This window comes from Ambystoma mexicanum, chromosome 8 (genome assembly GCF_040938575.1).
Source record: "Ambystoma mexicanum isolate Mex_15411 chromosome 8, UKY_AmexF1_1, whole genome shotgun sequence".
In the NCBI taxonomy this organism is placed as follows: domain Eukaryota; kingdom Metazoa; phylum Chordata; class Amphibia; order Caudata; family Ambystomatidae; genus Ambystoma; species Ambystoma mexicanum.
In genome coordinates, this window is record NC_090929.1 from 48,791,594 (window position 1) to 48,818,003 (window position 26,410).

Sequence of the window (26,410 nt, forward strand, 5' to 3'; positions counted from 1 at the left end):
TGGACCTTGGAAGGCCTGGACAGGCTCCAAAAGTGTTTCGCGTAAATAGGCTGAAGGCTTTCGTCCCAAGAGTCGAAATCGCAGCACTGCTACTGGCTTCAGATGTTGAGGAAGAGGAGTCTGAATCTCTCCCCGACCTGTTCCAAAGCGGTCCTTCAGATAGCTCCTTTGAGGGTGTCCGAGTGGCCCCTCACCTGACTTCTGATCAGCAGGCTGAGGTGAAAAGTTTGCTTAGGCAGTTTTCCCCCCTGTTTTCACAGTCGCCTGGTTTGACACCTTGGTGCAAGCATAACATAGACACAGGAGAAAGTGTACCTACCAAAAGTAGGGGATACAGGATGTCAGACAAAGTACGGTCTCATATTAAGACCGAGGTCAACAAGATGTTAGACCTTGGGGTGATTGAACCCTCTAGTAGTCCTTGGTCCAGCCCTGTGGTTTTGGTTCCAAAGGCAGGCACTTCTGAATTGAGGTTCTGCGTGGATTACAGGGCTCTGAATGCTGTCACCAAGACAGATGCACACCCCTTGCCTCGAACAGATGAGCTGGTGGATACTTTGGGTGCCTCCAAGTACCTCAGCACGTTTGACCTCACTGCTGGCTATTGGCAAATAGCTTTAGCAGAACATGCCAAGGAGAAGACAGCGTTTTCTACTCCAGACGGCCTTTACCAATTCAGGGTAATGCCGTTCGGGTTGAAAAATGCACCTGCCACTTTCCAGAGGCTTGTGAATCATGTGTTGAATGGGTTGGACGAATTCTGTCTTGCATATCTGGACGATATAGCAGTTTTCAGTGCCACCTGGGAAGACAATGTGAAACGCCTCGGGATTGTGCTCCAGGCTCTTCAGAAAGCACACTTGACCATAAAGGCTAGTAAATGCCAGATTGGACAAGGCTCAGTGGTTTACCTTGGACATGAAGTAGGTGGAGGGAGGATACAGCCTCTTCCCAGTAAAGTACAAGCAGTGCAAGACTGGCCTACCCCCACTACACAGACCCAAGTGAGAGCCTTCTTAGGACTCACGGGGTATTACCGCAACTTCGTGGCAGACTATGGCACCATAGCTGCCCCTCTGACTGCCCTCACCACTCCGAAGAAACCTAAGAAGGTAACTTGGACCGACGAGTGTGAGAAGGCCTTCAATGGCTTAAAAGACTCCTCGTGCCAGGCCCCTGTCCTCAGGGCCCCTGATTATCAAAGACCTTTTATTGTGCAGACGGACGCCTCTGACACTGGGATAGGAGCTGTACTATCGCAAGTAGATGAGAAGGGTAAGGAACACCCTCTTGGTTTTATTATTCGCCAGCTTAAGGACAGAGAGCTCAGATGGTCCACGGTAGAGAAAGAATGTTTCTCTGTTGTGTGGGCTCTACGGAAGCTGAGACCCTACCTCTATGGGACCCACTTCACTGTGCAAACTGACCATAAGCCCTTAAAGTGGCTAATGAACATGAAGGGAGAGAATCCAAAGTTGCTTAGGTGGTCCATAAGTCTACAAGGCTTCGACTTCACTATTGAGCATAGGCCAGGTGTCCAACATAGCAATGCTGAGGGGTTGTCCAGAATGTTTAACCGACCTGAACACGAGACTCATCCAGGGGTGGATTAGTTCCCCCTGTCCATAGTCTGGGAGGGGCGAGTGTTAGGAAAGATTTCTAAATTGTGGGTAATTTTCCTTCCATGTGGCAACCCCTAAACTTTTTGCTGTTGTTTTCACCATGATCTTGACTTTGCCAGAGAGGTGCAGCCTTCTGCCGCACTCCTCTGGGCTTTCGCTCCATTCTTACGGGGAAACTGACATGCCCTTAAGACAGTCCGTACCGGGAAACGCTGTTTTCCGTAGTTTCTTTATCATGTTGCGGCTTTCGTGCAACATGACACAAGAGGGCACTGTAAGCTAAGTTACTGCTCTCTTGGGTCTCTAGCCTTCTACAGGCCCTAGATACTCTTTTTGGATTGTAACTGATCGGTGCAAGTGAATCACGGACAGGAATGGTGGCAGCGATTGTTTCTTGTGTTTTTGAGCTCCTTTTGGCGTTTTAAGCGTGTTTCTCGCGCTTAGCCCAAAATGGTGGCCTGGCTCCCAAAATGGCCAGACCACGAGGCTCCTTTGTCCTGTCCGCTGACCGTCTTGCCCCCTTCACCTTCCCCAGGTCGAGCCGACCCGGGGCCTTCCTTATTTGGGCATGTAATTTCCCGCGAAACACAGATGCTTTCGCGGGCTTCTACAGGCCTTGTGTGTGCCTCCAGGATGTGGGATGGGCTGTCTGGTCCCAATACACATCCTGGGTGCCAGAGAGTCTAGTGTGGTGTGAATGCCTGGGACCACCGTGGTCCGTGATAGGTCCACTTATGGTGTGAGTGTTTTATGAGCGGATCTCCCATTGGGTCCCCTCCGTTTTGGCGCAAAGGGAACCGTGGATAAGAGGGGGCTGGAAACGCCACTACCATGTCGATCTCCTGAGTTCTCACGAACGAAGGAATACAGGAGCCAAGTATCCTGCAACCACGAGGCTGAACCGAGGAATCGCTGGTGACTGGCTGAAGGACTGCTCCTCTGCACTGCTGTCGCTTTGTGAAACCCTTTCTGCCTCTGATCGAACCAGAAGGCCTGTACTGGTACTTCGACCCTTGGAATAGCGGGAACAGCTATTCTCTGCATCTTCACCATCTCCTGCATGTAAGCCTTCGGAAGTGTCTCTGGGCCATCCAGCAGACTGACCAGCCTACCCAGGAGTCTTGCTCTGTAACCGCCGCCAGGTTGTGTAGTATTTCGAGTCCTTGTCACTCTCACACGATTCGTACACTTGGCATTCCCAGGTCTGAAGTGAGTAGTGTACATTTGGCTGAGATACACACGGCCGCTCTGTTGCCCTGCTGTGGTAACAAACTGTGCAGGTTCACTTCGTTTAGGACATCTTTAACTCAACTCTGCTGCTGCAGAATCTACACGACGACGAGACGTCCCCTGCTCCCCTGAACCTGCCAGCACTGAAACTGACACGGAGAAGCCTGGGTCTGCTTGCATCGGGGACCGGTGAGTAGCATAGCTAGGAACTGGTCGCCCTCCTGCAGGAGCCCATAGCTTTTCCCCGCTGTGTCAAACAGCACGCCTTTCCGTACTCGCGCTCTGCTTCTGCCCACAGTGGAGGCTGCGCTTGAGTTGCGGAACTCTGTTCTTCTTCATTTGTGCACCAAACTGAACTGCCTGATTCCCTCGAAGAGACTCCCCTTTTTGCCCGTTGGCACCAGCGTGTGCAGGTACTTTTGAGCACAAGGCTCCACTCTTCGTAGGGCTTGGACTTACTTTTAGTTAGGTGCCTCTGAAGGCGGACTGGGTCTAATCATTATTTCGCACCGTCTGTTTTCCTCCCCTTCTAGGTGGACTACACATTTCGTGCATCTAACGCTTTAGACTCGTTTGTATTTGTATATATATTGAATTGGTTTGGTATGTGTTGGTTTACTAGAGTTTTATTGTGATTTCTCGCTACGGTCATTGTTGCAAAGGCCTTGGAATAAATGTGTATATATTTTTAATATAACACCTGTTTGGAGTAATTTGTAAGTGTCCTTGCTTTGTGTGCTCATTGCGGGCTTTCAGTCACCCTCACCCCTCTTGAGACCTAGTCTTGACAGCCGCGATCGCTACCCTGATTGGTCTGGCTTGTCCAGAGGTTACCCTGTTCCAAGTAATTAGGTTGGCCTTCTGAACCTCTGCGCCTCCAGGACAGAGTTCAGAAATCTGTGTTAACAGTATGTATATACTATGGAATATGTTCCAGGAAACAGGAATGTGAGAGCTGATTTTTTGTCACAGTTGCCATTATCAGATGTTGGGGGCAAGGATGATTCAGAAGGTGATATGGAGATGGTAGCATTTATAAGTGATGGTCGGAAAGCAATTGGATGTAAAACGTGAAAGAGTGTGTTGGAACATGATGAAGTGTTGGTGCTAGTGGTACATAACGTGTTCAATGGGTGATCTAAAGTGCTGATCTTGGACAAAGAGATGCAAATGTATGCAAAGATACAGACGACGTTGTCTGTGGAAGATGGAGTGTTGATACAAGATCATAGATTTCTTCTTCCAGTTGGTGCATGCGTAAGATTATTGAAAATGGCACATGAAGGTCGTGGGGGATCTACTCGTACTAAGAGGCGTTTGTGTGAGTGTTTTTGGTGGCCAGGAATCGACAAAGAAGTTGATTGGATGGTGGACCAGTGTGGTGTATGCTGCACTGCGGATAAGGGTTTGCAGTGTATAATGGTACCTTTGCAGATTGTGGTTTGGCCATGGGTGCTGTGGGGCAAGTTGGCTGTGGATTTCTTTGGTCCCATTCATAGGTTGAATACTGAGGAGCAATATGCGTTAGTTGTTGTGGATTATCACTCCCGCTGGTGTGATGTGGAGTTCATGGCTATGCCAATTACATCCAGTGTGATCAAGTATTTGCATGAACTGTTGGGAAGAGAAGGGACTCCCGAAGCAGTAGTGACCAACAAGGGTGTCAGTTTACGTCAAGGCAAATGCAGATGTTTCTAAGTGACGTGGGACTCAAGAGTTGGAGAACAACTCTTTACCACCCCCAGGCAAATGGTTTAAAGCGTTAACAGGACAGCTAAAGGGCATATTCACTGGGCAATTGCTGACCGTGTGTCAGTGCAGAGAGCTTTGAGTGACATATTTTGGGTGTATTGGACCATGCCAAATGTGGTGACTGTGGTCTCTCCTTTTGAATTGCTAAGACGAAAGAAGGCTGGGTCAAAGTTGGTGCCAGCCTGGATTTGTCGATGGTTGGAGGAATGTGGAAGAAGTTCATGAAAGGGTGTTGAGACACAGCGGAAGAACAAGTTTTGTTTTGACAGCCAGAAGTGTGTCAAGGAGAGTGACATCCAAGTAGGAGATGTGATACGGGTAAAAAAAAACTTTTATGGTGAGCAAGGGAGATTTTCAGTATTTCAAACCTGATGTTGTTACAGAAACAAGTCACAATGCTGCCAAACTGGTAAGAACGGGTGGTGGAACAAAGAAAGAATTGTCAAGTTGAATCGGAATGTGGGAATGGGTGAAGAGGAGCTTAGCAGCAAGTATGTTACAAGTAAGGACAAGAGTGTGGTGAATTTGCAAGGGTGTGTGCATGAATTAATTAATTACATTTGTATAAGGAGCAAAACACCCCCAAAGGCCTCAGTACACACTGAAGAAGTGATCATAGGGAGAAATGAAAAGTCAAACCAGAGAGTAAAACGCAGAGGACTACAACACCATAATCCTTGGAGTTAAAGAGAAAGGTTTTGATGGCTTTCTTGAAGTGACACAGGTCAGGAATATTTCTAAGATCAAGTGTAATCGAGTTCCAGATAAGCGAGGAGCAAACATCTAAGCTACTACCACCAAAGTTCTGTACTTTATAATGCGGTTGAGGAAGCTTTTCCAGAACATTAGAGCGAAGGGCCTGAGTAACAGAAGCCTTCTGAATTCTGTTTCCCAAATAGACAGGAGCTTGATTAGACTGGCATTTGTATGTCGGAGATAACATTTTGTGTGTAATTTGGTGTTTAACCGGGAGTCAGTGCAAAGATCTGCGATCCTGGGATCTATGTTCTGTTCTAGCAATACCACAAATAGCTCTAACTGCTTTGTTTTGAACAACCTTCAGTGTCTTGATGTTGTTTTTGGAGGTACCAGCAAATAGGCTGTTGCAATAGTCCATTTTAGAATTGACAAGAGCTGTAGCCAGTGTGGCAACATTAGTATCAGACAAGTATGCTTTAATCTGTCCTATGAGCTTAGTGGTGTATGCGCGGGTGGGTTTATTGTAAGAAGCATACTTTTTTCATATTGAGGTTGGCATCAAGAACGACGGCCAAAGTTTCCACCCACGGGCTAGTTTTAATGACACAGTTCGAGATCATAAATTGATCGTATTTAGCCTCAAGTTTAGCTAGGCATTTGCTAGTGCTCACTTAAATGAGCTCTTTTTGTTCCCATTTAGGTTAAAGGAGTTTGCATTCATCCGCTACTGTATAATATCATAGGTCTGATCAACAACACAACAATCCCTTTCACGATCACCTGTCAGTTCTAGGACCCCCTGGGTGTCATCAGCATCATTTGTGTATATAATGCTGTGATCATCCAGGAGGTCGAAGAGAGGGTGGGTGTATAAATTAAAAAGGGTAGCCAAGAGGCACGATCCCTGTGGAACTCCACAAAGAAGTGTCTCTGGTGGGGACTTAAAATTCTCCCAAAGACACCCTTGCTGATCTAGGTCCTAAGAAGGAAGCCAGCCAAGAGATAGAAGGTTTCGAACAATTAGCTATTTTTTCTAATCTCTCAAGAAGCAGGCCATGATCAACAAAATCAAAAGCCACTAAGAGATCAAGCAGCATAAGTAGGGCTATCCGCACAATATGGGTTAGATTAGCTCTGAGGTCCAACATGGCAGTCTCCGTACCATGTTTGACATGAAATCCTGACTGCAGGGGACCCAGGAGCTTAGATCCCTCAACATAGTTCTGAAACTGCAAAGATGCCGCCCTATCTAAGATCTTCAACAAGAAAGGAACGTTTGTAATGGGTCAGAAATTATTCACACTACTCGGATCTAATGTTTCATTTTTTTAAAGATTGGCGTAAGCCATACATTTTTGAGAGAGGATGCCACCATTGATGACAAGAAGGAAAGATTAACAATCTTAGTGATGAAGGAAGCCAGACAATGCCCAATGCATTTGTTATAATGCCCGCTGGACAGACATCATGCGGGCAACAGGACGGTTTGAGATCGCTAACCAACTATATAAGGTCTTTTCAGAGGTTTCACTGAAATAGAACTCATCAGATATAAGAGATGAAGCTAAGACTGGACTCTCAGGATTACTATTACCCGGAACCATTACGGTCGGATCAGAAACATGAGCTATAATCTTGGCACGGTGTGAGTTAGGTTTTAAAGCGAAGCCTTGTTGGATTTCCAGACACCGGGGTCCCTTTTTGTTTACAGTGGGATACGTACTGATTTTACCCTAAAGCTCCTTACGGGTGGAGAAAGGTTCATTCCGGCGTGATATGGCAGAGCTTATTCTTTCTTTAAAGGGAGTCTTTTTAGCAGAGACAATAAAGTTCTTATAATTGAGAGCTGCCATACAATATGCTTAGAGAGTCGGCTGGCAGAGAGAGTTGCGCCAAGCTTTTTCAGCTCGCCTCTTTGTTTTTCTCAGTTCGTGGGTAGCATCAGTAAACCAAGTTTTACCTACAGTTTCAGGTTTACTCCATTTTGTCACAACTGGAGCGAAGGCATGAATAGCTCGAGTCGTGATGTCCAAGAATTGATTGGCAAAGGGAACAAACCTCACCAAGGTTTCAGAAGTGATCTTATAAATATTTCTAACTTTAGTAGAAATTCTCAGAGTGGTATTCATTTTGGCTAGTTTACCAGGAGGTACAAGCAAAAAGAAGATCAGGGAGTGATCAGACCAGGGGCAAGCCGAAATATCCAGTAAAGTAATATTCAGGTTAAAGGTAAGAACCCAGTCCAGGAAGTGTCCTTCCCTGTAATCCATTGGGTAACCCCAATGGCTACCAAGGGACCAAGAAGAGAACCGACCACATGGTCATCCTCATGATAAGGCCTATGGTTAAAATCAGCCAGTAATAAAAGGTGAGCGGAGGGTTTCCTAAAATCTCCAATAAGCGACAACAGCTGTTCTTCAAATAGGGGTGTGGACAGAGGAGGTCTGTATATGGGAAGTATTCCTATTGTGTTGTAGCAATTAACCTTTATTTTGATGAACGTATATTGGCATTCATCCAAGGTTGATGAGGTTCGAGTGAATGTGTCAAAGGTATCTTTGAGGATAATGGACGTACCCCCTCCTTTCCAATGTTGACAATCGGTCCTAAAAGATCTAAAACCTGATGGTCCAGCCAAAGAAGTTGCAGAATTGGGAGTATCAGAAAGCCAGGTTTTTGTACGGCAGATGAGGTCAAGATTCTGGTTCACAATAAGATCTGCGATTTCTGTGCCATGTTTAACAAGAGAGCGTGTATTAAGCGGAGTGCTATTCAAAGGGCATTGGGTAGAGAGCATACTGTTAGTGTGGCTGATTATTTGAGCAAATCAGTGCCTGGTGTGATTGAAAGTGAATGCCGTATGCCGTAATGATGGTGGTGCAGGGGTGAGTGGGCGGCAGAGAAAAAATGACTATGGGCCTCATTACGACCCATGCGGAATGGGTTAACGGGTGCCGCAAATGGATGCGGACCCGTTAAACCCATTCCGCCTAATTACGAGGTCCCCTCGCGGGACCCGGTAAGGACGCCTCGTAAAACCAGGCGTCATTACCGGGTCCCGCGAGGGGACCAGGCAGCTAACAACGGGCCGGTCGTAATCAGCCCGTTGTTATCTCCTTGCACCCATTCCCATTGAGCCCTATGGGAATGGGTGCAAGGAATGGCCCGGTAATTCCCCATTCAGGGAACCTGGACTCGGTTTTGGAGGTAGCCATGGCGCCAATAGCGGCATGGCTACCGCCGAAGCCGTAATGGGGCCCTATGTCTACAGATGCGTGTGAAATTGGACATGTTACAAGTGATTATTTTAGGCGCAATGTTGGTTATCCAAACAAGTTCAAAGGTCATGTCTGTTATGATTCGCTCCTCTTGTAATTTCATGCGCCAGTGTTACTGCTTTTCTTGTCTGTTGAAAGGGAGATGTGTTATGATCCTATGTTCCATGACGGGAGGTGCTGCCACGCCGCGCGCGCCCCATGGAACACTGGAATGGAACGTCGGGCGCGGGGAACCGGGAATTTGACAGCTGGGGCGGTTTATCTGAGAGAGTATTGGTGGCCTATAGGCTCCATTAAAGGTTTTCCTAAACTTACGGGTGTACGCTTTGACATTACCACAAAGTAATTCTGTTTTTTTTTCTCACTTTTACAGCTACGAGGCCGGCGTACTGGAGAACCCCAAGGTAAGCTGCATTGCACTCATTTCTGCTTGTCGCTGGGCGATTGCGGGGTAGCAGTCTGAAGAGACTATCTGACAATTGACTCCCATGCAGGGCAGCATGGGAGCCAGGTCCATATTAGTATCAATTGTGCCGCACTGCTCTCTGTGCTGTTCCAAAAATCTTCCTGCTGTGTTGTGTGGTATATCCTGCACAAGGCATCAAATGCGCAGCACTGACGCAGCACTGGCACAGCACTTGCGCAGCACTTGCGCAGCACTCGCGCAGCCCTGGCGGAGCAGGAAGACACAAGTGTTGATGCCTATGTCTCTGTTGCCAGGGGGCATCATTTCATGGCTTGTGTTTTCACAACATGCCTCACTATAAGGCCCTAGGGTTCCCCTTGAGTAGTTGCACCATGTGATGTCACAACTAGCGAAGAGGACATCACGTGCCCGGAAGCTGACTGTTGTGGGCAGTGTGCATCCTTCCACATGCAAAGTAGTGCATGCTGTAGAGTGAATGCTCCCCGAGGCAGGGAGGGCAGGGGCTGCTCCCGCCCTGGGATGGGTGGAGGCCCCTGTTCACTTCCCACCCCAGCTTCCAGACACCGGGGCATAAGGTGACAATCCACCATCATCAGTGCATTTAATGGCAATCCTTTGTAGCAGGGTGTGAGTGCAAGGCGGTAAGAGTACGGTGTCAGGGGATGCCTTATCAAGCGACACTTTCCCCTACTGGTCCCATACACGTGTGTAGGATTCTGGCTCGACCCCCCCTACCTTACAGCACTCTGTGCTTTACAGCAGGGCGTGGTCTTGATAAAAGCCATCACGCCCATGCCTGGACCTTTTGTAATAGAGTGAGTACCAGGGGCTTTGATGGCAACATCTGACAATAGTGTGAGTAACATCTGGCAATAGTGTGAGTACCAGGGGCGTTGATGGCAACATCTGGCAATAGTGTGAGTAACATCTGGCAATAGTGTGAGCACCAGGGGCTTTGATGGCAACATCTGTCAATCGCGTGAGTAACATCTGGCAATAGTGTGAGTACCAGGGGATTTGATGGCAACATCTGGCAATCGTGTGAGTAACATATGGCAATAGTGTGAGTAACAGGGGCTTAGATGGCAACATATGGCAATAGTGTGAGTAACATCTGGCAATAGTGTGAATCCAGGGGCTTTGATGGCAACATCTGGCAATTGTGTAACATCTGGCAATAGTGTGAGTAACAGGGGCTTTGATGGCAACATCTGGCAATGGTGTGAGTAACATCTGGCAATAGTGTGAATACCAGGGGCTTTGATTTCAACATCTGGCAATAGTGTGAGTAACATCTGGCAATAGTGTGAATACCAGGGGCTTTGATGGCAACATCTGGCAATAGTGTGAGTAACATCTGGAAATTGTGTGAGTAACATCTGGCAATAGTGTGAGTAACAGGGGCTGTGATGGCAACATCTGGCAATAGTGTATCGGGCTTTGATGGCAACATCTGGCAATCGTGTGAGTAACATCTGGCAATCGTGTGAGTAACATTTGGCAATAGTGTGAGTACCAGGGGCTTTGATGGCAACATCTGGCAATCATGTGAGTAACACCTGGCAATAGTGTGAGTACCAGGGGCTTAGATGGCAACATCTGGTAATCGTGTGAGTAAAATCTGGCAATAGTGTGAGTACCAGGGGCTTAAATGGCGACATCTGGCAATAGTGTATCAAGGGCTTTGATGGCAACATCTGGCAATAGTGTGAGTACCAGGGGCTTAGATGGCAACATCTGGCAATAGTGTAACATCTGGCAATAGTGTAACATCTGGCAATAGTGTGAGTATCAGGGGCTTTGATGGCAACATCTGGCAATAGTGTGAGTACCAGGGGCTTAGATGGCAACATCTGGCAATAGTGTGAGTATCAGGGGCTTTGGCAACATCTGGCAATAGTTTGAGTGCCAGGGTCTTAGATGGCAATATCTGGCAATAGTGTGAGTAACATCTGGCAATAGTGTGAGTACCAGGGGCTTAGATGGCATTAGCTGGGAGTGGTGTAAGTGGGCCTTTGATAGCAGTAGCTGGGAGTGGTGTGAGTAAGTGGGCCTTTGGTAGCAGTAGCTGGGAGTGGTGTGAGTAAGCGGGCCTTTAATAGCAGTAGCCGGGAGTGCTGTGCCAACCTGAAACTTTGACGACGCAATCTGGAGTACCCGGGCCTTTGATGGTAATAGTTGGCAGTTTTGTGAGTACCTGAAGATTTGATACTAAACGCTGTTGTGAGTACATGGGCCTTTGATAGCAAAGGCGAGCAGAGGAAACCCTGGCATATGACGTTAGTGGGGCAAATGGGAATGGCACCTGGACATACAATGACAAGAAGTGGTGAGTGGTGAGTGCTTACACGATGCCTCGTAAAGAGCCGCCCCCATCAGCATTGCTTGTCGTTCGTTTTATAATACTGCAGAAAAGGGGAGCCCACAGGTATCTAAGCGCTATTATTATCCCACTGGCCCTCATTACGACCCTGGCGGAATTCGCGGTGCAAAATGCACCGCGGAGCATGGCGGAAAGCCGCCGATAGCGCCATGGGGGTTGGCGGATTTACCACCCCATGCCGACCTTGGCGGAGCGGTAAATCCCCAATCCCCATTTTACCCTTCCCCATTCCCATTCTTGCCCCATAGGGTATAATGGGAGTGGGGAAGGAGTTAATTACGCCGCCGTAAAGTACGGCGGCGTAATTAACAACGAGGTCCCTTAGCGCCATGGTTTTCTCCGCCCGGTAAAACCAGGCGGAGAAAACCTCCATGGCGCTAAGGGAACTCGTAGTACGGCGGACGGGTCCGCCGCGATTACCGCTGGCGGTATCCCACTCCGCCAGGGTCGTAATGAGGGCCACTGTGTGTTATTCAATGTATCAACCTCGGAAGGATGAGTTGCCTCGGAAGGATGAGTTGCCTTGCAAGGATGAGTTTTCCGGGATTTGAACCTGCGTCAGCAGGCTACGCACAGATATCGGAACAATCGCTCAACTCGCTGTGCTATCTGCCCAGCTATATCAGTAAGAACACACAGTTCTATCAGGTTACCTCACTAGTGACTTGCTGAGCCCGCTGCTGGCTCAATACTGTTACTGCCAGTGCAGAGGCTCCAGAGTTCCCTGTAGGCCAGTCCAGCCCTGCCCAGGGTGCAGAGGCCTACTGGGAAATCTCCAGAGTTCCCTGTAGGCCAGTCCAGCCCTGTGCACCCTAGTAATGTAGGTGCCAGTGCCCCAAAACCTAGCACCCCCCCCTTGCCCTCCCAAATAGAAAACCTAGCAGCCATTTAAAAGCAGCTGGATTGGCCATTTTCTGCCTCTGTGCGGCGATTGAGGGGCAATGAGGCTGCTAATGCGCCGAAAGGCAGGCATTTACTCGCCTTAACTTGGTGGTGCGCCGCGTGAGAGGTCCCATTCTTCGGGGGGCACCGCAGCGGCAGCCATGAATACAGCACCCACGACTCCCCGTGCCCCCCATCAGCCGAGGCCTTCATGCGCCATTTCCCCAGCAGCGCCCATCTCTTCCTCGCTCCCCTGCCCCTCCGCTCCTCGTGAATGCTTTGCAAAGACCTGCTGTTTCTGCTCCCCCCCCCACCTGGCCCCCAGCGGGATCCGTACAATAGAGGTCATGTGGAGATGGGGGGGCTGCCGGGGGTCGGACCCAACCCCCCGCTGCATATCTTAAGTTATTGTATTTGATGGAGGTTGGCGAGAGTTGGGTTGGAAAATTGGAAACTAACCGATTTGGTCTGCAATGTTTAGTAAAGGCCCTCCCTGGATGCGCCCTCCTCGCGCTGCCTCTTCATCACGGGAGACAGCACGCGCCTCGAATAATGAAAGCAATCGGCGCTGTGCAGCCATGCCCAAAGGAATGCCGGGAGATGTCAAAGAAGCAGGGCCTGCGCGCGCCAGTGCGTCTGTCATGGAGTGTGCACGTCTCTCTATATATCCGTGTGTGTCTGTGGCCGGGTGAGCATTGGAAGTAGGTCTGTAAATTAGGATGCGTGTCTGTGTCATTCTCAGTATTTGACCCTGTCCATCTGTGTACTACAATGTGCTTTCCATGTCACTGTGCCCGTGTGTGTGACTGTGCGCATCAGTGCGTGCAGTGGTGTAAATGGCGTTGGAAAAAATGCATGCATTATTGTGTGAGTGAGTGTCTGTCATTCTCAATGTGTATCCTTGCTCGTGTTTGCACCACTGTGCGTCTGTCACTATCTGTGTCAGTGTGCATGCGAATGGCAATCCATGTTTTAATCCTTGACCAACTAAGCACAGAAATTCAAGGGCCTTTATATGCGTCTTGACATTGATAGGTACATTAAGCAAACTCCAGGGGGTGTATTTGAATTCTCTTGTTACAGCAGCACTGTCTTCAATCAAGTGTATCAATATAACATCAGTACATAGACTTAACTAGAACATGATGTATTGTTTCGCACTACTCAAATCTTCAAAGGTGCCTCGTCAGGGCTGAAACGCGTTTCACACTAGTCGAATATTAAAAGTTTAGATTATGGTGCATGCTTCTTCAGGGCTAAAACGTGGTTCACACTAGTCGAATATTAAAAGGTTAGGTTGCGGTGCATGCTTCCTCAGGGTTGAAACGTGTTTCACACTAGTTGAATATTAAAAGTTTAGATTACGGTGCCTGCTTCTTCAGGGTTGAAACGTGTTACAGTGCCTGCTTCTTCAGGCTGAAACGTGCTACAGTGCTTGCTTCTTCAGGGCTGAAACGTGTTTCACACTAGTCGAATATTTAGCAAAAGGTTAGATTACAGTGCCTGCTTCTTCAGGACCAAAACATGTTAAACACGTCTCGAATATTAAAGAGTTAGAGTGAGATGTGTGCTTCTTCAGAGGCAAAGCGTGTTTCACACTGCTCGAATATTAAATATTAAAAGGTTAGATTGTGGTGTGCGCTTTTAAAAGGTTGAAGTATTGCTCTATTTGGCCCAGAGTGGGAGGTGAGTTCCAGTACATTGAGGTTTCTAGTCCCACATTTTTTGGCATGTGGGTGTGAGGCTCAGTGTTGTAATTGCACCCAGCGAACTTGCTTTCTATAAATGTCAGCAGATACCACTCTGCATACAATTGTCGCAGATGTTTCAAGCTTCCTGCCTTCCAACATTTGAACTACATTTCTGTCATGATAGGGTTAAAATCAAGGTTGCCCAAGATTGGTGATATCGGGCCCAGTCCAGGTGAGTCCCCCATCTATGTGTAGCTTTAGTCCAAGTTTGTTGTTCTGTAGTAATAAGCAGAGGAAAGTTCTTGTGGGAGGGGGTTATTTATATCCATGAAGGGGAGCAGGGAAAGGAGTGCGGGGGACATTGCCTGCTCTATCTGCCCCCATCTGGCAAGGGAGATTATATCTGTGAAGGTCCGGGACCCCAGACCTCCATTCCTCAAATGCCGTAAGAGCACCCCCCCTACCACCCAAATAAAGGAAAACCTTCTTTTCTGTAAAGCGTGGAACTAGAATGGGGATACTGAGGGGGTGGCCTAGGCAGTGATATAGGATTGTAGGAATAAGATTTATCTTAATTGCCGTGACCCGGCCCGGCTATGACATTTCTTGTTTATGCCGTCTATGCATCTTTTTAAGGAGCGCCCTAAATCGCGGTGGGAGGTTAACCTGGCAAAGCACTTCATTGGCGGATGGGATATGAACTCCCAGGTATTAAATCGCGTCATCCTCCCATTTCAAGGGGAACATTTTGGAACGTTGATCCATCAGCACTCATCCTATTATTTAGTATTTAGTCCCTTAGATTTGGGGTAGTTAACCGTGAACCCGTCGGAATCTGCAAATTCCCTCCATTCCTCCATTAAGACGGTCAGGAGGTGGTCATGCGGGGGATGGTGACCATGATGTCATCAGCATACAGCGACATTTCATACTCTTCCCGACTTGGGTCAATTGCCTTGATATCCCGGTTATCCCTAATCTTCCTAGCAACCGGTTCCATAGATAACGCAGAAATCCAAGGCAACAGGAGGCATCCCTGCCAAGTAGCTAGGCATGCAGCTGAGGTGATGTATTCCTGCTGGTCTTCCAGGCATAAGGGATTATTAGTCAGGAGAGTGGCGAAATACTGTGCAATCAGGTCGCCCGTTTTCCTTTCTTCGTAATGCACCATTCCTTTATTACCCGTTCACCGCATGTTGTTATTTCGGGCCCTAAGCCTGGATAATTTATATCCCAGAAGCCGATTAGCTTTGATTTTGAGGATAGGCTGTGATGTCCTCTCAGCCAGGCGGCCCTCGAGTTTAGCCCGGGTGACCCTGGGGGTACGCATCGCCTTCAATGAACCTGTGTGTTTCCGCCCTCTTCCCTTGTTCTCACTTCCTCCTCCATTTTGCTCCTAATTGAATTGCGGGCTTTCGTGTATGCAGTTATGCGATTTGAGATCTCCCCTCAGACCACCGCTTTCATGGCATCCCAGACCAGGCCCATCGAGCAATCCCTTGGCAGGTTTCCTTTAAAATAATTGCTTAAAGCAAAAGCAATATCATGACGAATAGCTGCATCTTTCATGATTTGGTCATATAGCCTCCATGGGGGTGTATACGGAGGGGACTGATAAGGTTATATATACTGGAGCGTGATCAGCTAGGACCCCGGACCTGATGTGAGCTTTGGGGATGTATGGAACCGGTGATGAGGTCACAAAGGGCAGGTCTTTTCTAGAAACCCCCCTATGAGCAGCATGGGAAAGGTAGGTGTAAGCCCTGGTATCATTATTCAGGAGTCTCCAAATACCAATTAGTGCCAATGCCCTTCGCAGATTGGCGAAAGAAATGGCGTACTTGTAATCTTCCCTAGTAGGCAGCTCCAGATTGGGATTTAAATTTAAAAGTCCACCTCCTATTAGTACCTGCCCTTTTGCAAATGGGGTGGCTCGGGGAAGGAATGTAACCCTATGACCGAGCAGGGATCTTTTAGTGCATATAAGTCTCCCTTAGGGATCTCTCAAAGATTTTGTATTCGCAAAGGGAATATGTTTGGTCAATAAGATTGACATCCCCTTTTTCTTCCCACAAACGCAGCCGTTTACGCAGAATTGATGCATAAATTGCTTATGAAATAGTCTACGCTCATCAGCAGGAAATTGATGTGTTTCTTGCAGAACGGCCACAGAGGCCCAAACAAATTACACAATTTCTACAGGCTAGACTTTCTCTTCATGGGAGAGTTCAATCTCTGTGCATTCCAAGTCGTTACGCGGATCACATCCGTCTGTGCCCTTTCAGGGGGGTTCGCCGTATCGATCTGTTAGGCTGACGTATCCGTGCGGGCTTGCCCGTTTCTCAATATCTCCCCTTCACATATGTCCAGAGCATACGCGGTTCTGTCTCACAGCTCATTTTATAACACTATGAACCCTGATTCCCACCTCCCTTCCATTTCAAAAGTCTCCCAACTCAAAAAGAAGTTACCAAAGTAATGGAAATATAGTGTTCGAGGAATTCCGGGTCCAGGAGGCAAGAAGGCCGTATCCAACTATTTGTCTGGTTCCTCGTGGCGAGGCAATCCAAATACTTATCATCAGTTCCATCTGCGTATCTGCAAAGCACTTCACTTGTGTATAAGCGCTTTACAAATAAACTGCACGGTACATAGGTATCTTTCCTAATGAGAGTGAGGCGTTCTATCCTTTGTGCAGGTTTCTTCTCCTTTGTTGCAGGACCTCTCGGCTTTCGAACGTTCCCACTTTTCTCCAGTCATTAACTTGAGAGATAGCCCTTGATGACGCGTTGTCTAATTATTTACTAGAGGCCGAGCCTCCCGGGTTCGTCAGGTGCTGGAAGTTGTTCACCCTCCTTCGTCATTTTTCTGGTCCGTTTCTTTCCATCCATCAGAACACAGGAAAGAGATTGGGACTCCCCAGCTACAGGTAATTAGTTCCTCAAGCAGTCGTTCTGTCGTGGGTTTCAGGCCTCTTCTTTTGGTTAGCATCGATGCGGCGAGGTCCCGATCCAGTGATATTTTTTAGCATCTCTCCAATATATTTCTTGCTCCCTTCATTGTCTGATCCCTAACTGTGAAGACGCGTGAGGACATCAGGAAAATGTCCTTATCGCGGTTCGGTCAACAGGCAAGTTCGATGTGTTCTGTCTAGTTCCATGATGGCATCTTCTGGCAACTAGACTCTAAAATGAAATCGATCTTGAAGAAAGTCTGGCAGATCCTCATCAGAGGCTTGGGTTGGAATGCCCTCACACACACGTTGTTTCGCCGTGTTCGGTTGTCCACATCCTCTTCGTTGCTTCAAAAGCTTTTATATTGTGCGTCTAGGGCTTGTATTGTGTGAGACCATTCACTAGATTTGGAAGCTTGTTCGCACATTGTGGTCTCAACCTCGCGGAGGCACCTTTCAGTTTCCTCGACTCGCTTAGCCTGAGTAGCCATCTTGTGCAACATCTCAGCCAGGCTGTTTTGCATTTAATTTATTTCAGCTATTGGATGTTGGAGGTGCAGCTTGGTTGTGGGTACAGTAGCCCCCTCAGATGATGTATCTTCTGCATGCAGTTTATGGATGGAAATGCAGTGTCACACTAGTTCTTCATGTATCTCACACTGTGGGCCTCATCACAAGTTGGGTGGTAGCACTCAAAAGCAGCAGTAACAGTATTACCACCACATTTAAGGGCTGGCCCTATCACAGGTTTGCCGCTAAATGGGCTGTTTTACCTCCAGCTTTTTTCTGGAAGTGAAAATCACATTCAGTGCCCTGTATTACCGCCGGTTGTATTAGCGTGCAGTATTACCGCTGAAAATGCCCCATTTAATCCAATGGACCCAATGAGGATTTACTGTTAACGGCCAACCCATGATCCAGCGGTAATACCGCCAGACCGATGGGCGATACCGCTATTACAGTTGGGTGGTATTCCAGCCGGCATACCGCCCAACTCGTGATGAGGCCCTGTGTCTATCTGGACTGAGCTCATGTTTTTGGAAGCAGAGAAGCAGAAGAATCAGTTGTCGCATCAGTTGTGGCATCTGCAGCCGGTAGCACCACTTTAGCCTAGCCACCATCACCCTCCCCATCACGTGAAGTTGTAAGAACCAATGAGGACGGTAAGGGTCTGGGTTGTTGTCAGTAGCTGAGCAAGCAGAAACAGTAGTGCCTAGGCTTTCCTCTCCTAGCAACAGTCTCTTCTCTCCCCAACCACACTTAACGTTACCCCGGCCCCTTATACCTCTTTTTAAGCAATGCAGCTCCCACTGCAGTTACTATAACTACTGAATCCCTCTCTTTTTCTCTCTCCCACACTCTGTCTCCCCTTGACTACCCCACCTCTTTTCTCCTCACTCCACTCAACGTATTAAGTCATGAATCTTCACCTCACCCATCCTCTGATCTCACCCATCCCTTTCCCTTTCCCTCCTATACTTCCTACTTCCACCCCTTCATTCTTCCTCAGGAGACCTTTGAGTCATCACCCACCCACCTGTCGGTGGCCTTGTCCACATGGCTCTCCCCTCATGACCTCACCAACCTTGCTGCCTTTCCTACTGGCTCCGACGCCTCTTCTCACTCCTCCCACTCCTCAATAAGGAGCGCCTGGATTGGCCAATAGGTCAATAAGGCCTACATTTCTGCCCTTGCGCCGGTCTACCACTCTCTTCTGAGTTCACTGCTACCGACTCCTCCCACCCACCCCTTTTCACCAGCCCTCTTAACCCTATTCTTTGATATGCGCCCCCACCATGACTCCCTTCCTATTGTAGCGATCACAGGTGACTGAAGCTTCCCGAACACTCCCCAATCCAGCAACTAGAACTCAGCAGCCTCTTCTCTGACCACTCTGCAACCTCTCTTCACAACGTATTCACTTGCCGCCTCTTGCTCTGGTCTTCCTCTCCTCCTGACTCTCCACTGACCGCTCCCATCTGACCACCCTTCTCCCCCATTTCACTACTACCCTTCTTCCCCCTCTTCTCCACTCCCAGCTCCAAATCTGACCCCTTTGCCCCCCTTCCTTCTCCTTCTTTCTCCCCCTCGTATGTCTCAATCGAACAGCCTCTCCATGGCTTTACTCTGGCTCTACCCCCCCCCCCCAGTGACCACATTCCCTTCATCCCTTTCAGACCTCTCCCCCAATCCTGGATTACCATCAGATCTGCATCCACATAATGGAGCAAGGCCCGTACCCTCATCTACTCGCCTCCACAAGTGCCTCCACTCCGTCACTATGGCCCTTGACTCTGCCCAATCAGCTTTCCATCCAGAAGCTCCGCCCTGCAAAGACCACAGGCCATCTCCTAGGAAACCCCAGCAAGCACTTCCAAGTACAAACCTGGCTCACTGGCACGAGCCCCAACAGATTCACACCTCAACTCTCACCCAGTGCAAAACCTCTTGGCTGTACCATCAACTGTGACCTCTCGTTCAAACTGCACATGCCAAAAAGACCCAGTTTGGTGTCAGCATGTGTTTGTCCACAAGGTAAATCCTTTCATCCCTTCCCCGAATTTCAGAACAGTTGTCCATGCCCTGTATATCGCCAACCTGAGCAATGGCGCCAGATGCCACTGTAGCCCCCTCAGAAAGTCATCCAGCACGCGAAGGCATGCCCCATAACAGACTTGAGAAGACCCGCCCTTATCACCCACATCAGGAAGGAGCTGCACTGGCAACCCCTTCAATCACGCATCATGGTCAGCACAGCCTTGCATCACCCACAAAGGAGTCACAACCAAAACACCACTATGCGTAGCCGAGAAATTCACCATCTTGGGAGGCCATTGCAATATCAGAAGACACAATATAACCAGACTTGAAACGACAATAAAAACAGCAAACAAGCCTTTTGCTCCTATGCAACAAGTCTCTGGAACAAACTGCCAATACAGATAAGGCTGTTCTCCCTCCATCCTAGACTTCAGGAAGGACTTGAAGACACCAAGCTCTTCAAAGAACATCTCCCCAATCATAGATCGCTCTATTCAACCCTTTTCTCCCCTTCTGGACTTCCTGCACTCCCTTGCTCCTCCATCCTTTCCTCCCCCTACTGCTTTTGAATGAGCTCCCTGCCCTCGGGCCTCCGACTTCTACTTTGCCCGTGTTGACCTCAGTCGCCTCAAAGAGGGTAAACAACCATGCCCCTTTCACCTGCATTGAAATCTGTGCCCACTTCAACCACACTCCTTCCTTTGGGTTCTTTCCTTCGTACTTCATGGTGGCAACTGTACTCTCCACCCCAAAGAAGCCCTCGTCTGACCCCAATAATCCTGACGACTATCAGCCTGTGTCCCTCCCCCCTTTTTATTCTAATATCCTAGAATGCATTGTCTTTAACAGTATCTGCACCTAGACCACCGTGGCCCTCTCCAATCTGAATCCCACCGTTGTCATTCTATGAAAAATTGCCCTCACCCAAGTCGCCAACTTTCTGGTATCTTCTCACCCTCCTACACGCTCCTGGATCCTTATTGGTCTACACCTTTTGACCACTTCTCTCTCTTTCAGTCCCTTGCCAACCTCAGAACCCTGTACACCACTCTTGGCTGGTCTGCCTGCCACCTTGCTCAGCATTCCCTCCTCATTCCTTCTCCATGTCATGAAACACGCGCACAGCGGACCTGACGTCCCGCCGGGTCGGTCTCTGCCACGGCTCCATCATTGGTCCCTTTCTCTTCAGCCTCCACACCTCCTCGCTGGTTGAACTGATCTCCTCCTTCACCTATCACCTGTTCATGGGCAACGTGCAGATCTTCTTCTCCTTCCCTCCTCTTTCTCAGGAAAAGCCTGCACTGGAAGCAAGGCGACGCCGAGCAACACAGGTTCAATCCCTGGGTCCGCGCTCAGAAACCTCTGTGTATTAAGCACGTTATAAATAACCAATTATAATTATAATTGCCTGCTCTCTCGGCAGTGCCACACTGGAAGGGATTTCCCTGTGAAACTTCTACAAGACCAAGGTCATGGGCTTCCCTTCCGCCAATGCCCCTCCTTTACCACTGGATCTCCTTGCCCCTCCCTAAGGCACTATGGGGCCCAGTTTGATGGTGATTTCATTTTCAACCGGCACCCTTTTGCTACTACCACCTCTGCCGTGGTCGGGATTGATGTGGTTAATATCCCAAAACTCCACCACCTCCTCAACTGCAAATCCACCAAAACCCTTGCACTGACCCTGGCCCTCAGTCACTAACCATGACCTCTCTGCCAGCCTCTTCCAAGGCCTCCCCTTGACTCTTTCTCACCACTCGACAAGGCATTTGAGCTAAACACCTATAACCTCAAGAATGCCCCTGCTCTCCCCATCATCTCCCAACGCTGCTTCCAGGCTAGTCACTGTTCCATTAAAATACACCCCACCCCCTCCTTCCAATCGCTACTGCCTGTTTTCAAATCCATACATGGGCTTGCCCGCACACCCTGTAGCAGACACTCCAAGGACATCATTTCACCAGAATGCCATGGGTAGCGGAAGTGACATCACATGACCCTTGACTTCTGATGACATCACAGGAAGTGATGTCATTTGACCCCACCCTAAAGTGGCATCATGGGAAGTGATAGAACATGACCTGTCACCACTTTAATGAGTCTAGCAATTATTGTATAGAATTCCAGAAAGACAAATTATGTGTTATTCCTATTCTTTCTTATTTAGGGTCACTGCTCAAAGTGTTACACTTGTGGAACCCCTGTCTTTTTTAAGAGCCCCTAACAAGAAAGCCAGCCACTCCAGAAACCTAGAAACAAAGAGCCACATGGCGCTGGCCACAGCCTAGGAGCTTCAATGTAAAAGAAAGAACCCCCCCTTTTTTTAGGGGTAGCAAGGGAAAAATCAGGTGTCCCAGTGGCGACCCCCAAATGACATCCCTGCTCCCTCCTGCTATTCTCCCCTGTGCCACTCCACTCTAATCCCCGCCCTAATCACTCGTGCCCTGGACTAGCATTTGTCCCCTGGTGCTTCTGCCCCTTCTCCCTCATTGCCCCTCAACTCTGGAACTCCCTTCTCTCATCTTGAAAACTTCACTCCCATCCATTTCTTTAAACATGAACCAATGCTCCCCCGCATTTGAAGAGATGGCCTCTATGTACTCTCATGGAGCACTCTGTTCCCGATTCCGCTGTGTGTGATACCGGGTGCTTGCCCCGTCCCCTGGGACTACTCTCTGCTGTGCGTCCTGCCTCTCCTGGTTCTGTTTTCCTGCTCACTACTGCCCCCTCTAGTGCAGAGCTCCTGGCACAGGACCGCCTCCTGGTTCTGATTTCCTCTCACTACTGCCCCCTCCAGTGCAGGGCTCCTGGCACAGGACCGCCTCCTGGTTCTGATTTCCTCTCACTACTGCCCCCTCTAGTGCAGGGCTCCTGGCACAGGACCGCCTCCGGGTTCTGATTTCCTCTCACTACTGCCCCCTCTAGTGCAGGGCTCCTGGCACAGGACCGCCTCCTGGTTCTGATTTCCTGCTCACTACTGCCCCCTCTAGTGCAGGGATCCTGGCACAGGACCGCCCTGGTGACTCTTTATTTCTTTTCTTGCAAAGCACTTTGCACCCACATTATTTTAAAAGTAAATACAAATCCAAAGGGCAGAAGATCAACAAAGGGAGCGGCTGCAATGATGTCATCGCCTTCTCACCCTCCCCAGAAGCCACAGGCTTTCTGCCTCAGAAATACGAGAGGGGATCGGGAAATGTGTGTTGCAGAGGGTCTGGCCTCTCAGAGAGACAGCCACACCTCCTGTGCAGAAATGTCCCCTCACCCGGGAAAAGCTGCACTGCATTCATTCGCAATTACCCACCACCCTGCCAGGTGTTGTAGCCACTGGGGTCAGAAGTCTTCATCTCTTGGGGTTAAGGTCCCGGTTTTCTTTGGGGGCAGGGGTACTTATGTTTACTCTAAATGTTCAGGATTGTTAAGTACAAGGTTAAAAATGTCCTACAATTAACTCTGTATATTCATCGTTATTGGCCTGGTAACCTTGTCTTAGAATATAAGGTCTTATGCAGTGCTTCATGACAGCTTCAAAGAGCTGTAACAATAGGTGTTCCTATCACCCAATTTAATGCCACTAATTTTATCGAGAACTGAAAGATAAATGGTTGGGTCGGCCTGCCAGCATGCAGTGTGGCTCCCTATCAGAGACGAGCGCTTAGCGCGTGAACTAGTCACGCAGGTTTATGGTTACCGCCTCACGAGCCCCTATAAATGATCAGAAATAGTCATAGGCGCCCCTCTGCGAGAACGAACACGGCTAAATGACCTGTTCCTTGGGAAGGTGCCCACTCGAGAGTCCGCAGCCACACTTTAGCTCACTGGACCTTTCACAAATGGGAAACACCCATTTGCATATCAGTCTTTGCCCCGCCCACATGGGCAGTCCAGCACCGAAATGCTATGGCAATTCCCTTCTGAACAAGAGTACCAACAGCAAACCCAGACACATGTTTCAGCCTTGTTGGGCCTCATCAGTGAGGTGGAGCTGTGCCTCTCTGAGAACAGCAAGCAAATGGTTAACGTTTATTGCTCGACAACAGCTGCACATAAGAGCGGTGGGTGGCGCACTGAGGGACCTTGGCAGGCCTGATAATGGGTCCCTGGCCCTAAGGAAACTTTAGTAGAACTGCCTTAATGGACCACTCACCTGGTAGATGTTTCGGAGACGAGCCTGACATAGGGTGCTATACTTTCCACTGCTATAGATAAGAGCGTTCTGCAGACACTGCCGCCCCCATAGTGCTTAATAACCATCTCAGTATGGACAGGAAGAGTGGCCCAGCTCACACTCAGCGCATACTTAGCGCTTTGAGTACTAGACTAAAAGCCGCGGGAGATTTTCTGCTGGCCCCCCCAGAATGCATTGTGAATGGTCCAATCCAATCCTTCTGTGTCCTCTGTCCCTGCGGGCGGTCTCTGTTCACAAGCTTCTAAGCGCAAGAGCTTCAACAGCAACTCAGGCTCTCATCCTCAGGCAAGAATGTGGATTACCTCAATGCTCCGTATCCCCTCCCCAGCCCCCATCCCATGGTACAAAATATTCAGCCCAGAACGGGGAAGCAAGAAAGAACTCACCTTGGCCGGGAGATTGGGGGTATTGATGGCCGGGTACTGGGATCTCTAGCTTATAGCAAATCAGGCCTTGCGTAAGGCCACCTGCCATCCAGATAGGCAGGCGGGGAAGCCCTCCGCTCAGGTGCCAGTCCATGTGCTTCGCGGGCTGTTATTGAATGGTAGAGTGGAAGGTCTATGGTGCAGCCGGCATGGACCTAGATACACAGGTGACTTGGATTTGAAAAGACCTACAGAAATACTCAGAGTGGCCAATTCATGGAATTATTTGCGCGTAAAATAGAGTACGTGCGCGGCATTTTGCATGCAAAAACCCATTTGTCGATTCATGGAATCGAATGTGCAGTACTTTACCTGGACTTGCCTGGAGTTCGCGCAGGCTCAGCTCATCTCTGAGAGCCGTCGAGGGCCTTGCATGAGACTCCAGGCAGAGCGTGGGCGTGGCTTGCACAGAGAGCTGGGAAGGGAGCGGAACACCAAGAATGAGGAAGAACTTGCTCAAAAATGGGCGTTCCGAACAGTGGAGTAACCTTGCTGAAAATGTTGGGGGGGACATGACATCTGAAAAAAAAGGTGCCCCAACCAAATTAATGTGGACAAACACCCCCGTCCCCCCCTTAAATTACGCCCATGGTTCCGAAGGACGGCCTGCAGGTAGTCCCTTGCACGCCCACAATTGTGCGGCACAAGACATATTCATGGATCAGATTGCGCAACCTCTCGGCCAGGAAATGGCCACCCAAGTCCTTCATATGATCCGCCAACCGAAGGTAGGCGGAAGTACACATGCGTGTAGGATTTGCACCGTGGAGGTGGGGTTGCATGTCAGATTTCAGGGTGCGTGTACTCACCCGGGGTTCCGATGTAACTTAGGGGTGCAGGTAAGCAGTGTAGAGGGGTGCAGGAACGGTTTATAGGGGTTCGCACACAGATTTTCTGAGTTTTGCATGAGTTACGATTTTTCATACACAGGTTGTCGGAGTGCCAGGAACAATCTTGGGGACCCTGCGCAGGGTCCCCAAGATGCAGGCCTGCTTGTAGGGGACCCCACTAACTTTTTGAAGGGTGAGTGTATTCGCACCCGGGGATTCGCGCAAAGGTAGCTGATCTGGCTGTTTATGCTTTGCGTGTGGGCATGTCAGTGGCGTTCCAGCTGCGACTTGCAAATACAGTTACTTTGCGCAAACAATTCCATGAATACGCAGGGCACGCATTTTTCATCCTGCGCACAGGCTTGCACAGTGTCTTTCTCGGCACACGGCCCCTGCAGGATTTCTGCGCACATTTCCACAAATCGGGCTCCAAGTGTATGAAGCTATCCCTTTTTTGATCAAAGAGGCACCTCTTTGTGTCCCTGAGACACTTGCTTCTCCCGTGAGGGTCTGCCATGCCCATTCGGCTGTAACCATGGCGGAAACCCTGCCTGAGTGTATGACAACCCTTGACTGAGCCTATTTGCCTGGGCACTGGTAATATATGGCCGATCACGTGTTCAAAGTATACATAGCTCCAAACCTTTTTTGTCACGAAGGCAGGTCAAAACACCCGATTTTCTTTTTAGTGGGTGAGAGGCCCATAGAAGTGAATGGGCGTATGAGGGACTTGGCGGGTGATTCATCGGCTTTCAAGGCGGGTGACACCGGCCAAAAGCGGGTGAGTTGAGAGCTATGAGTATAATCGGACTTCCATTTCAAGCAGGCGACCTACCTGCTTACTTTCTTCTCAGCATGGGGCCATGGGAATCAGTGCATACCTCTCCATCCACACAAGCCCCAACACACCCATACACTTCAATGGGACCTCACCCGCCAAAAACGAAAAACGAATTTGTGTTTTTACCCGCCCTGATGTAAAGGATGAGAGGTGTGTGAACATCTCTGGAAAGAGAGCACACAGGGAATCCCAGGTGTTGCCCACAGCACGCTGGGGTGCCAAAAGCAGATACCAGCCCGGGCGCAGGCTTCAGGGAAGTGTGAAGTGGGGTGCTCCTTCCCCCGGCAGTAGCAGGTTAGCCACTTCCGCATCCTTTCTCTTTCGGCTCTCGGAACTTTCGGCAGGTTCCACTAGGTGGCAGCGTTCACTCACTTTGTGAATGGGGGCGGGCTCCGCGCGCACAGGCGGCTTCAGCAGGTGATGAGCTTATTCTATTTGCAACGTGCTAGAAATAACCACATTTTAATTGCATCACTTATGTTACAATTAAATGTATGTAAAAGGGAAACGAGCGCAACACTTGAATGCCTGAACTAAATAAACACTGGGGTTTATCCGGAAATAATAAATATTGTAACTTGGGAATTCGAATACATCTTGATCAAGTCGTTGCAGGTGCGGGGAGGCCTGCCGTGCCAGCTCTCTCTCTCTCTCTCTCTCTCTCTCT

General features: G+C 49.1%; 1 protein-coding gene across 1 annotated transcript in view; it reads left to right on the plus strand.

Moving 5' to 3' along the window:
* The window catches only part of ASS1 (argininosuccinate synthase 1), a 514,067-nt gene that overhangs the window by 146,609 nt on the left and 341,048 nt on the right, over positions 1–26,410 (plus strand). Inside the window, exon 9 of the mRNA XM_069609263.1 lies at positions 8,955–8,985. Coding sequence (XP_069465364.1) covers positions 8,955–8,985 — 31 coding nt within the window. The remainder of the gene's footprint in view (positions 1–8,954; positions 8,986–26,410) is intronic.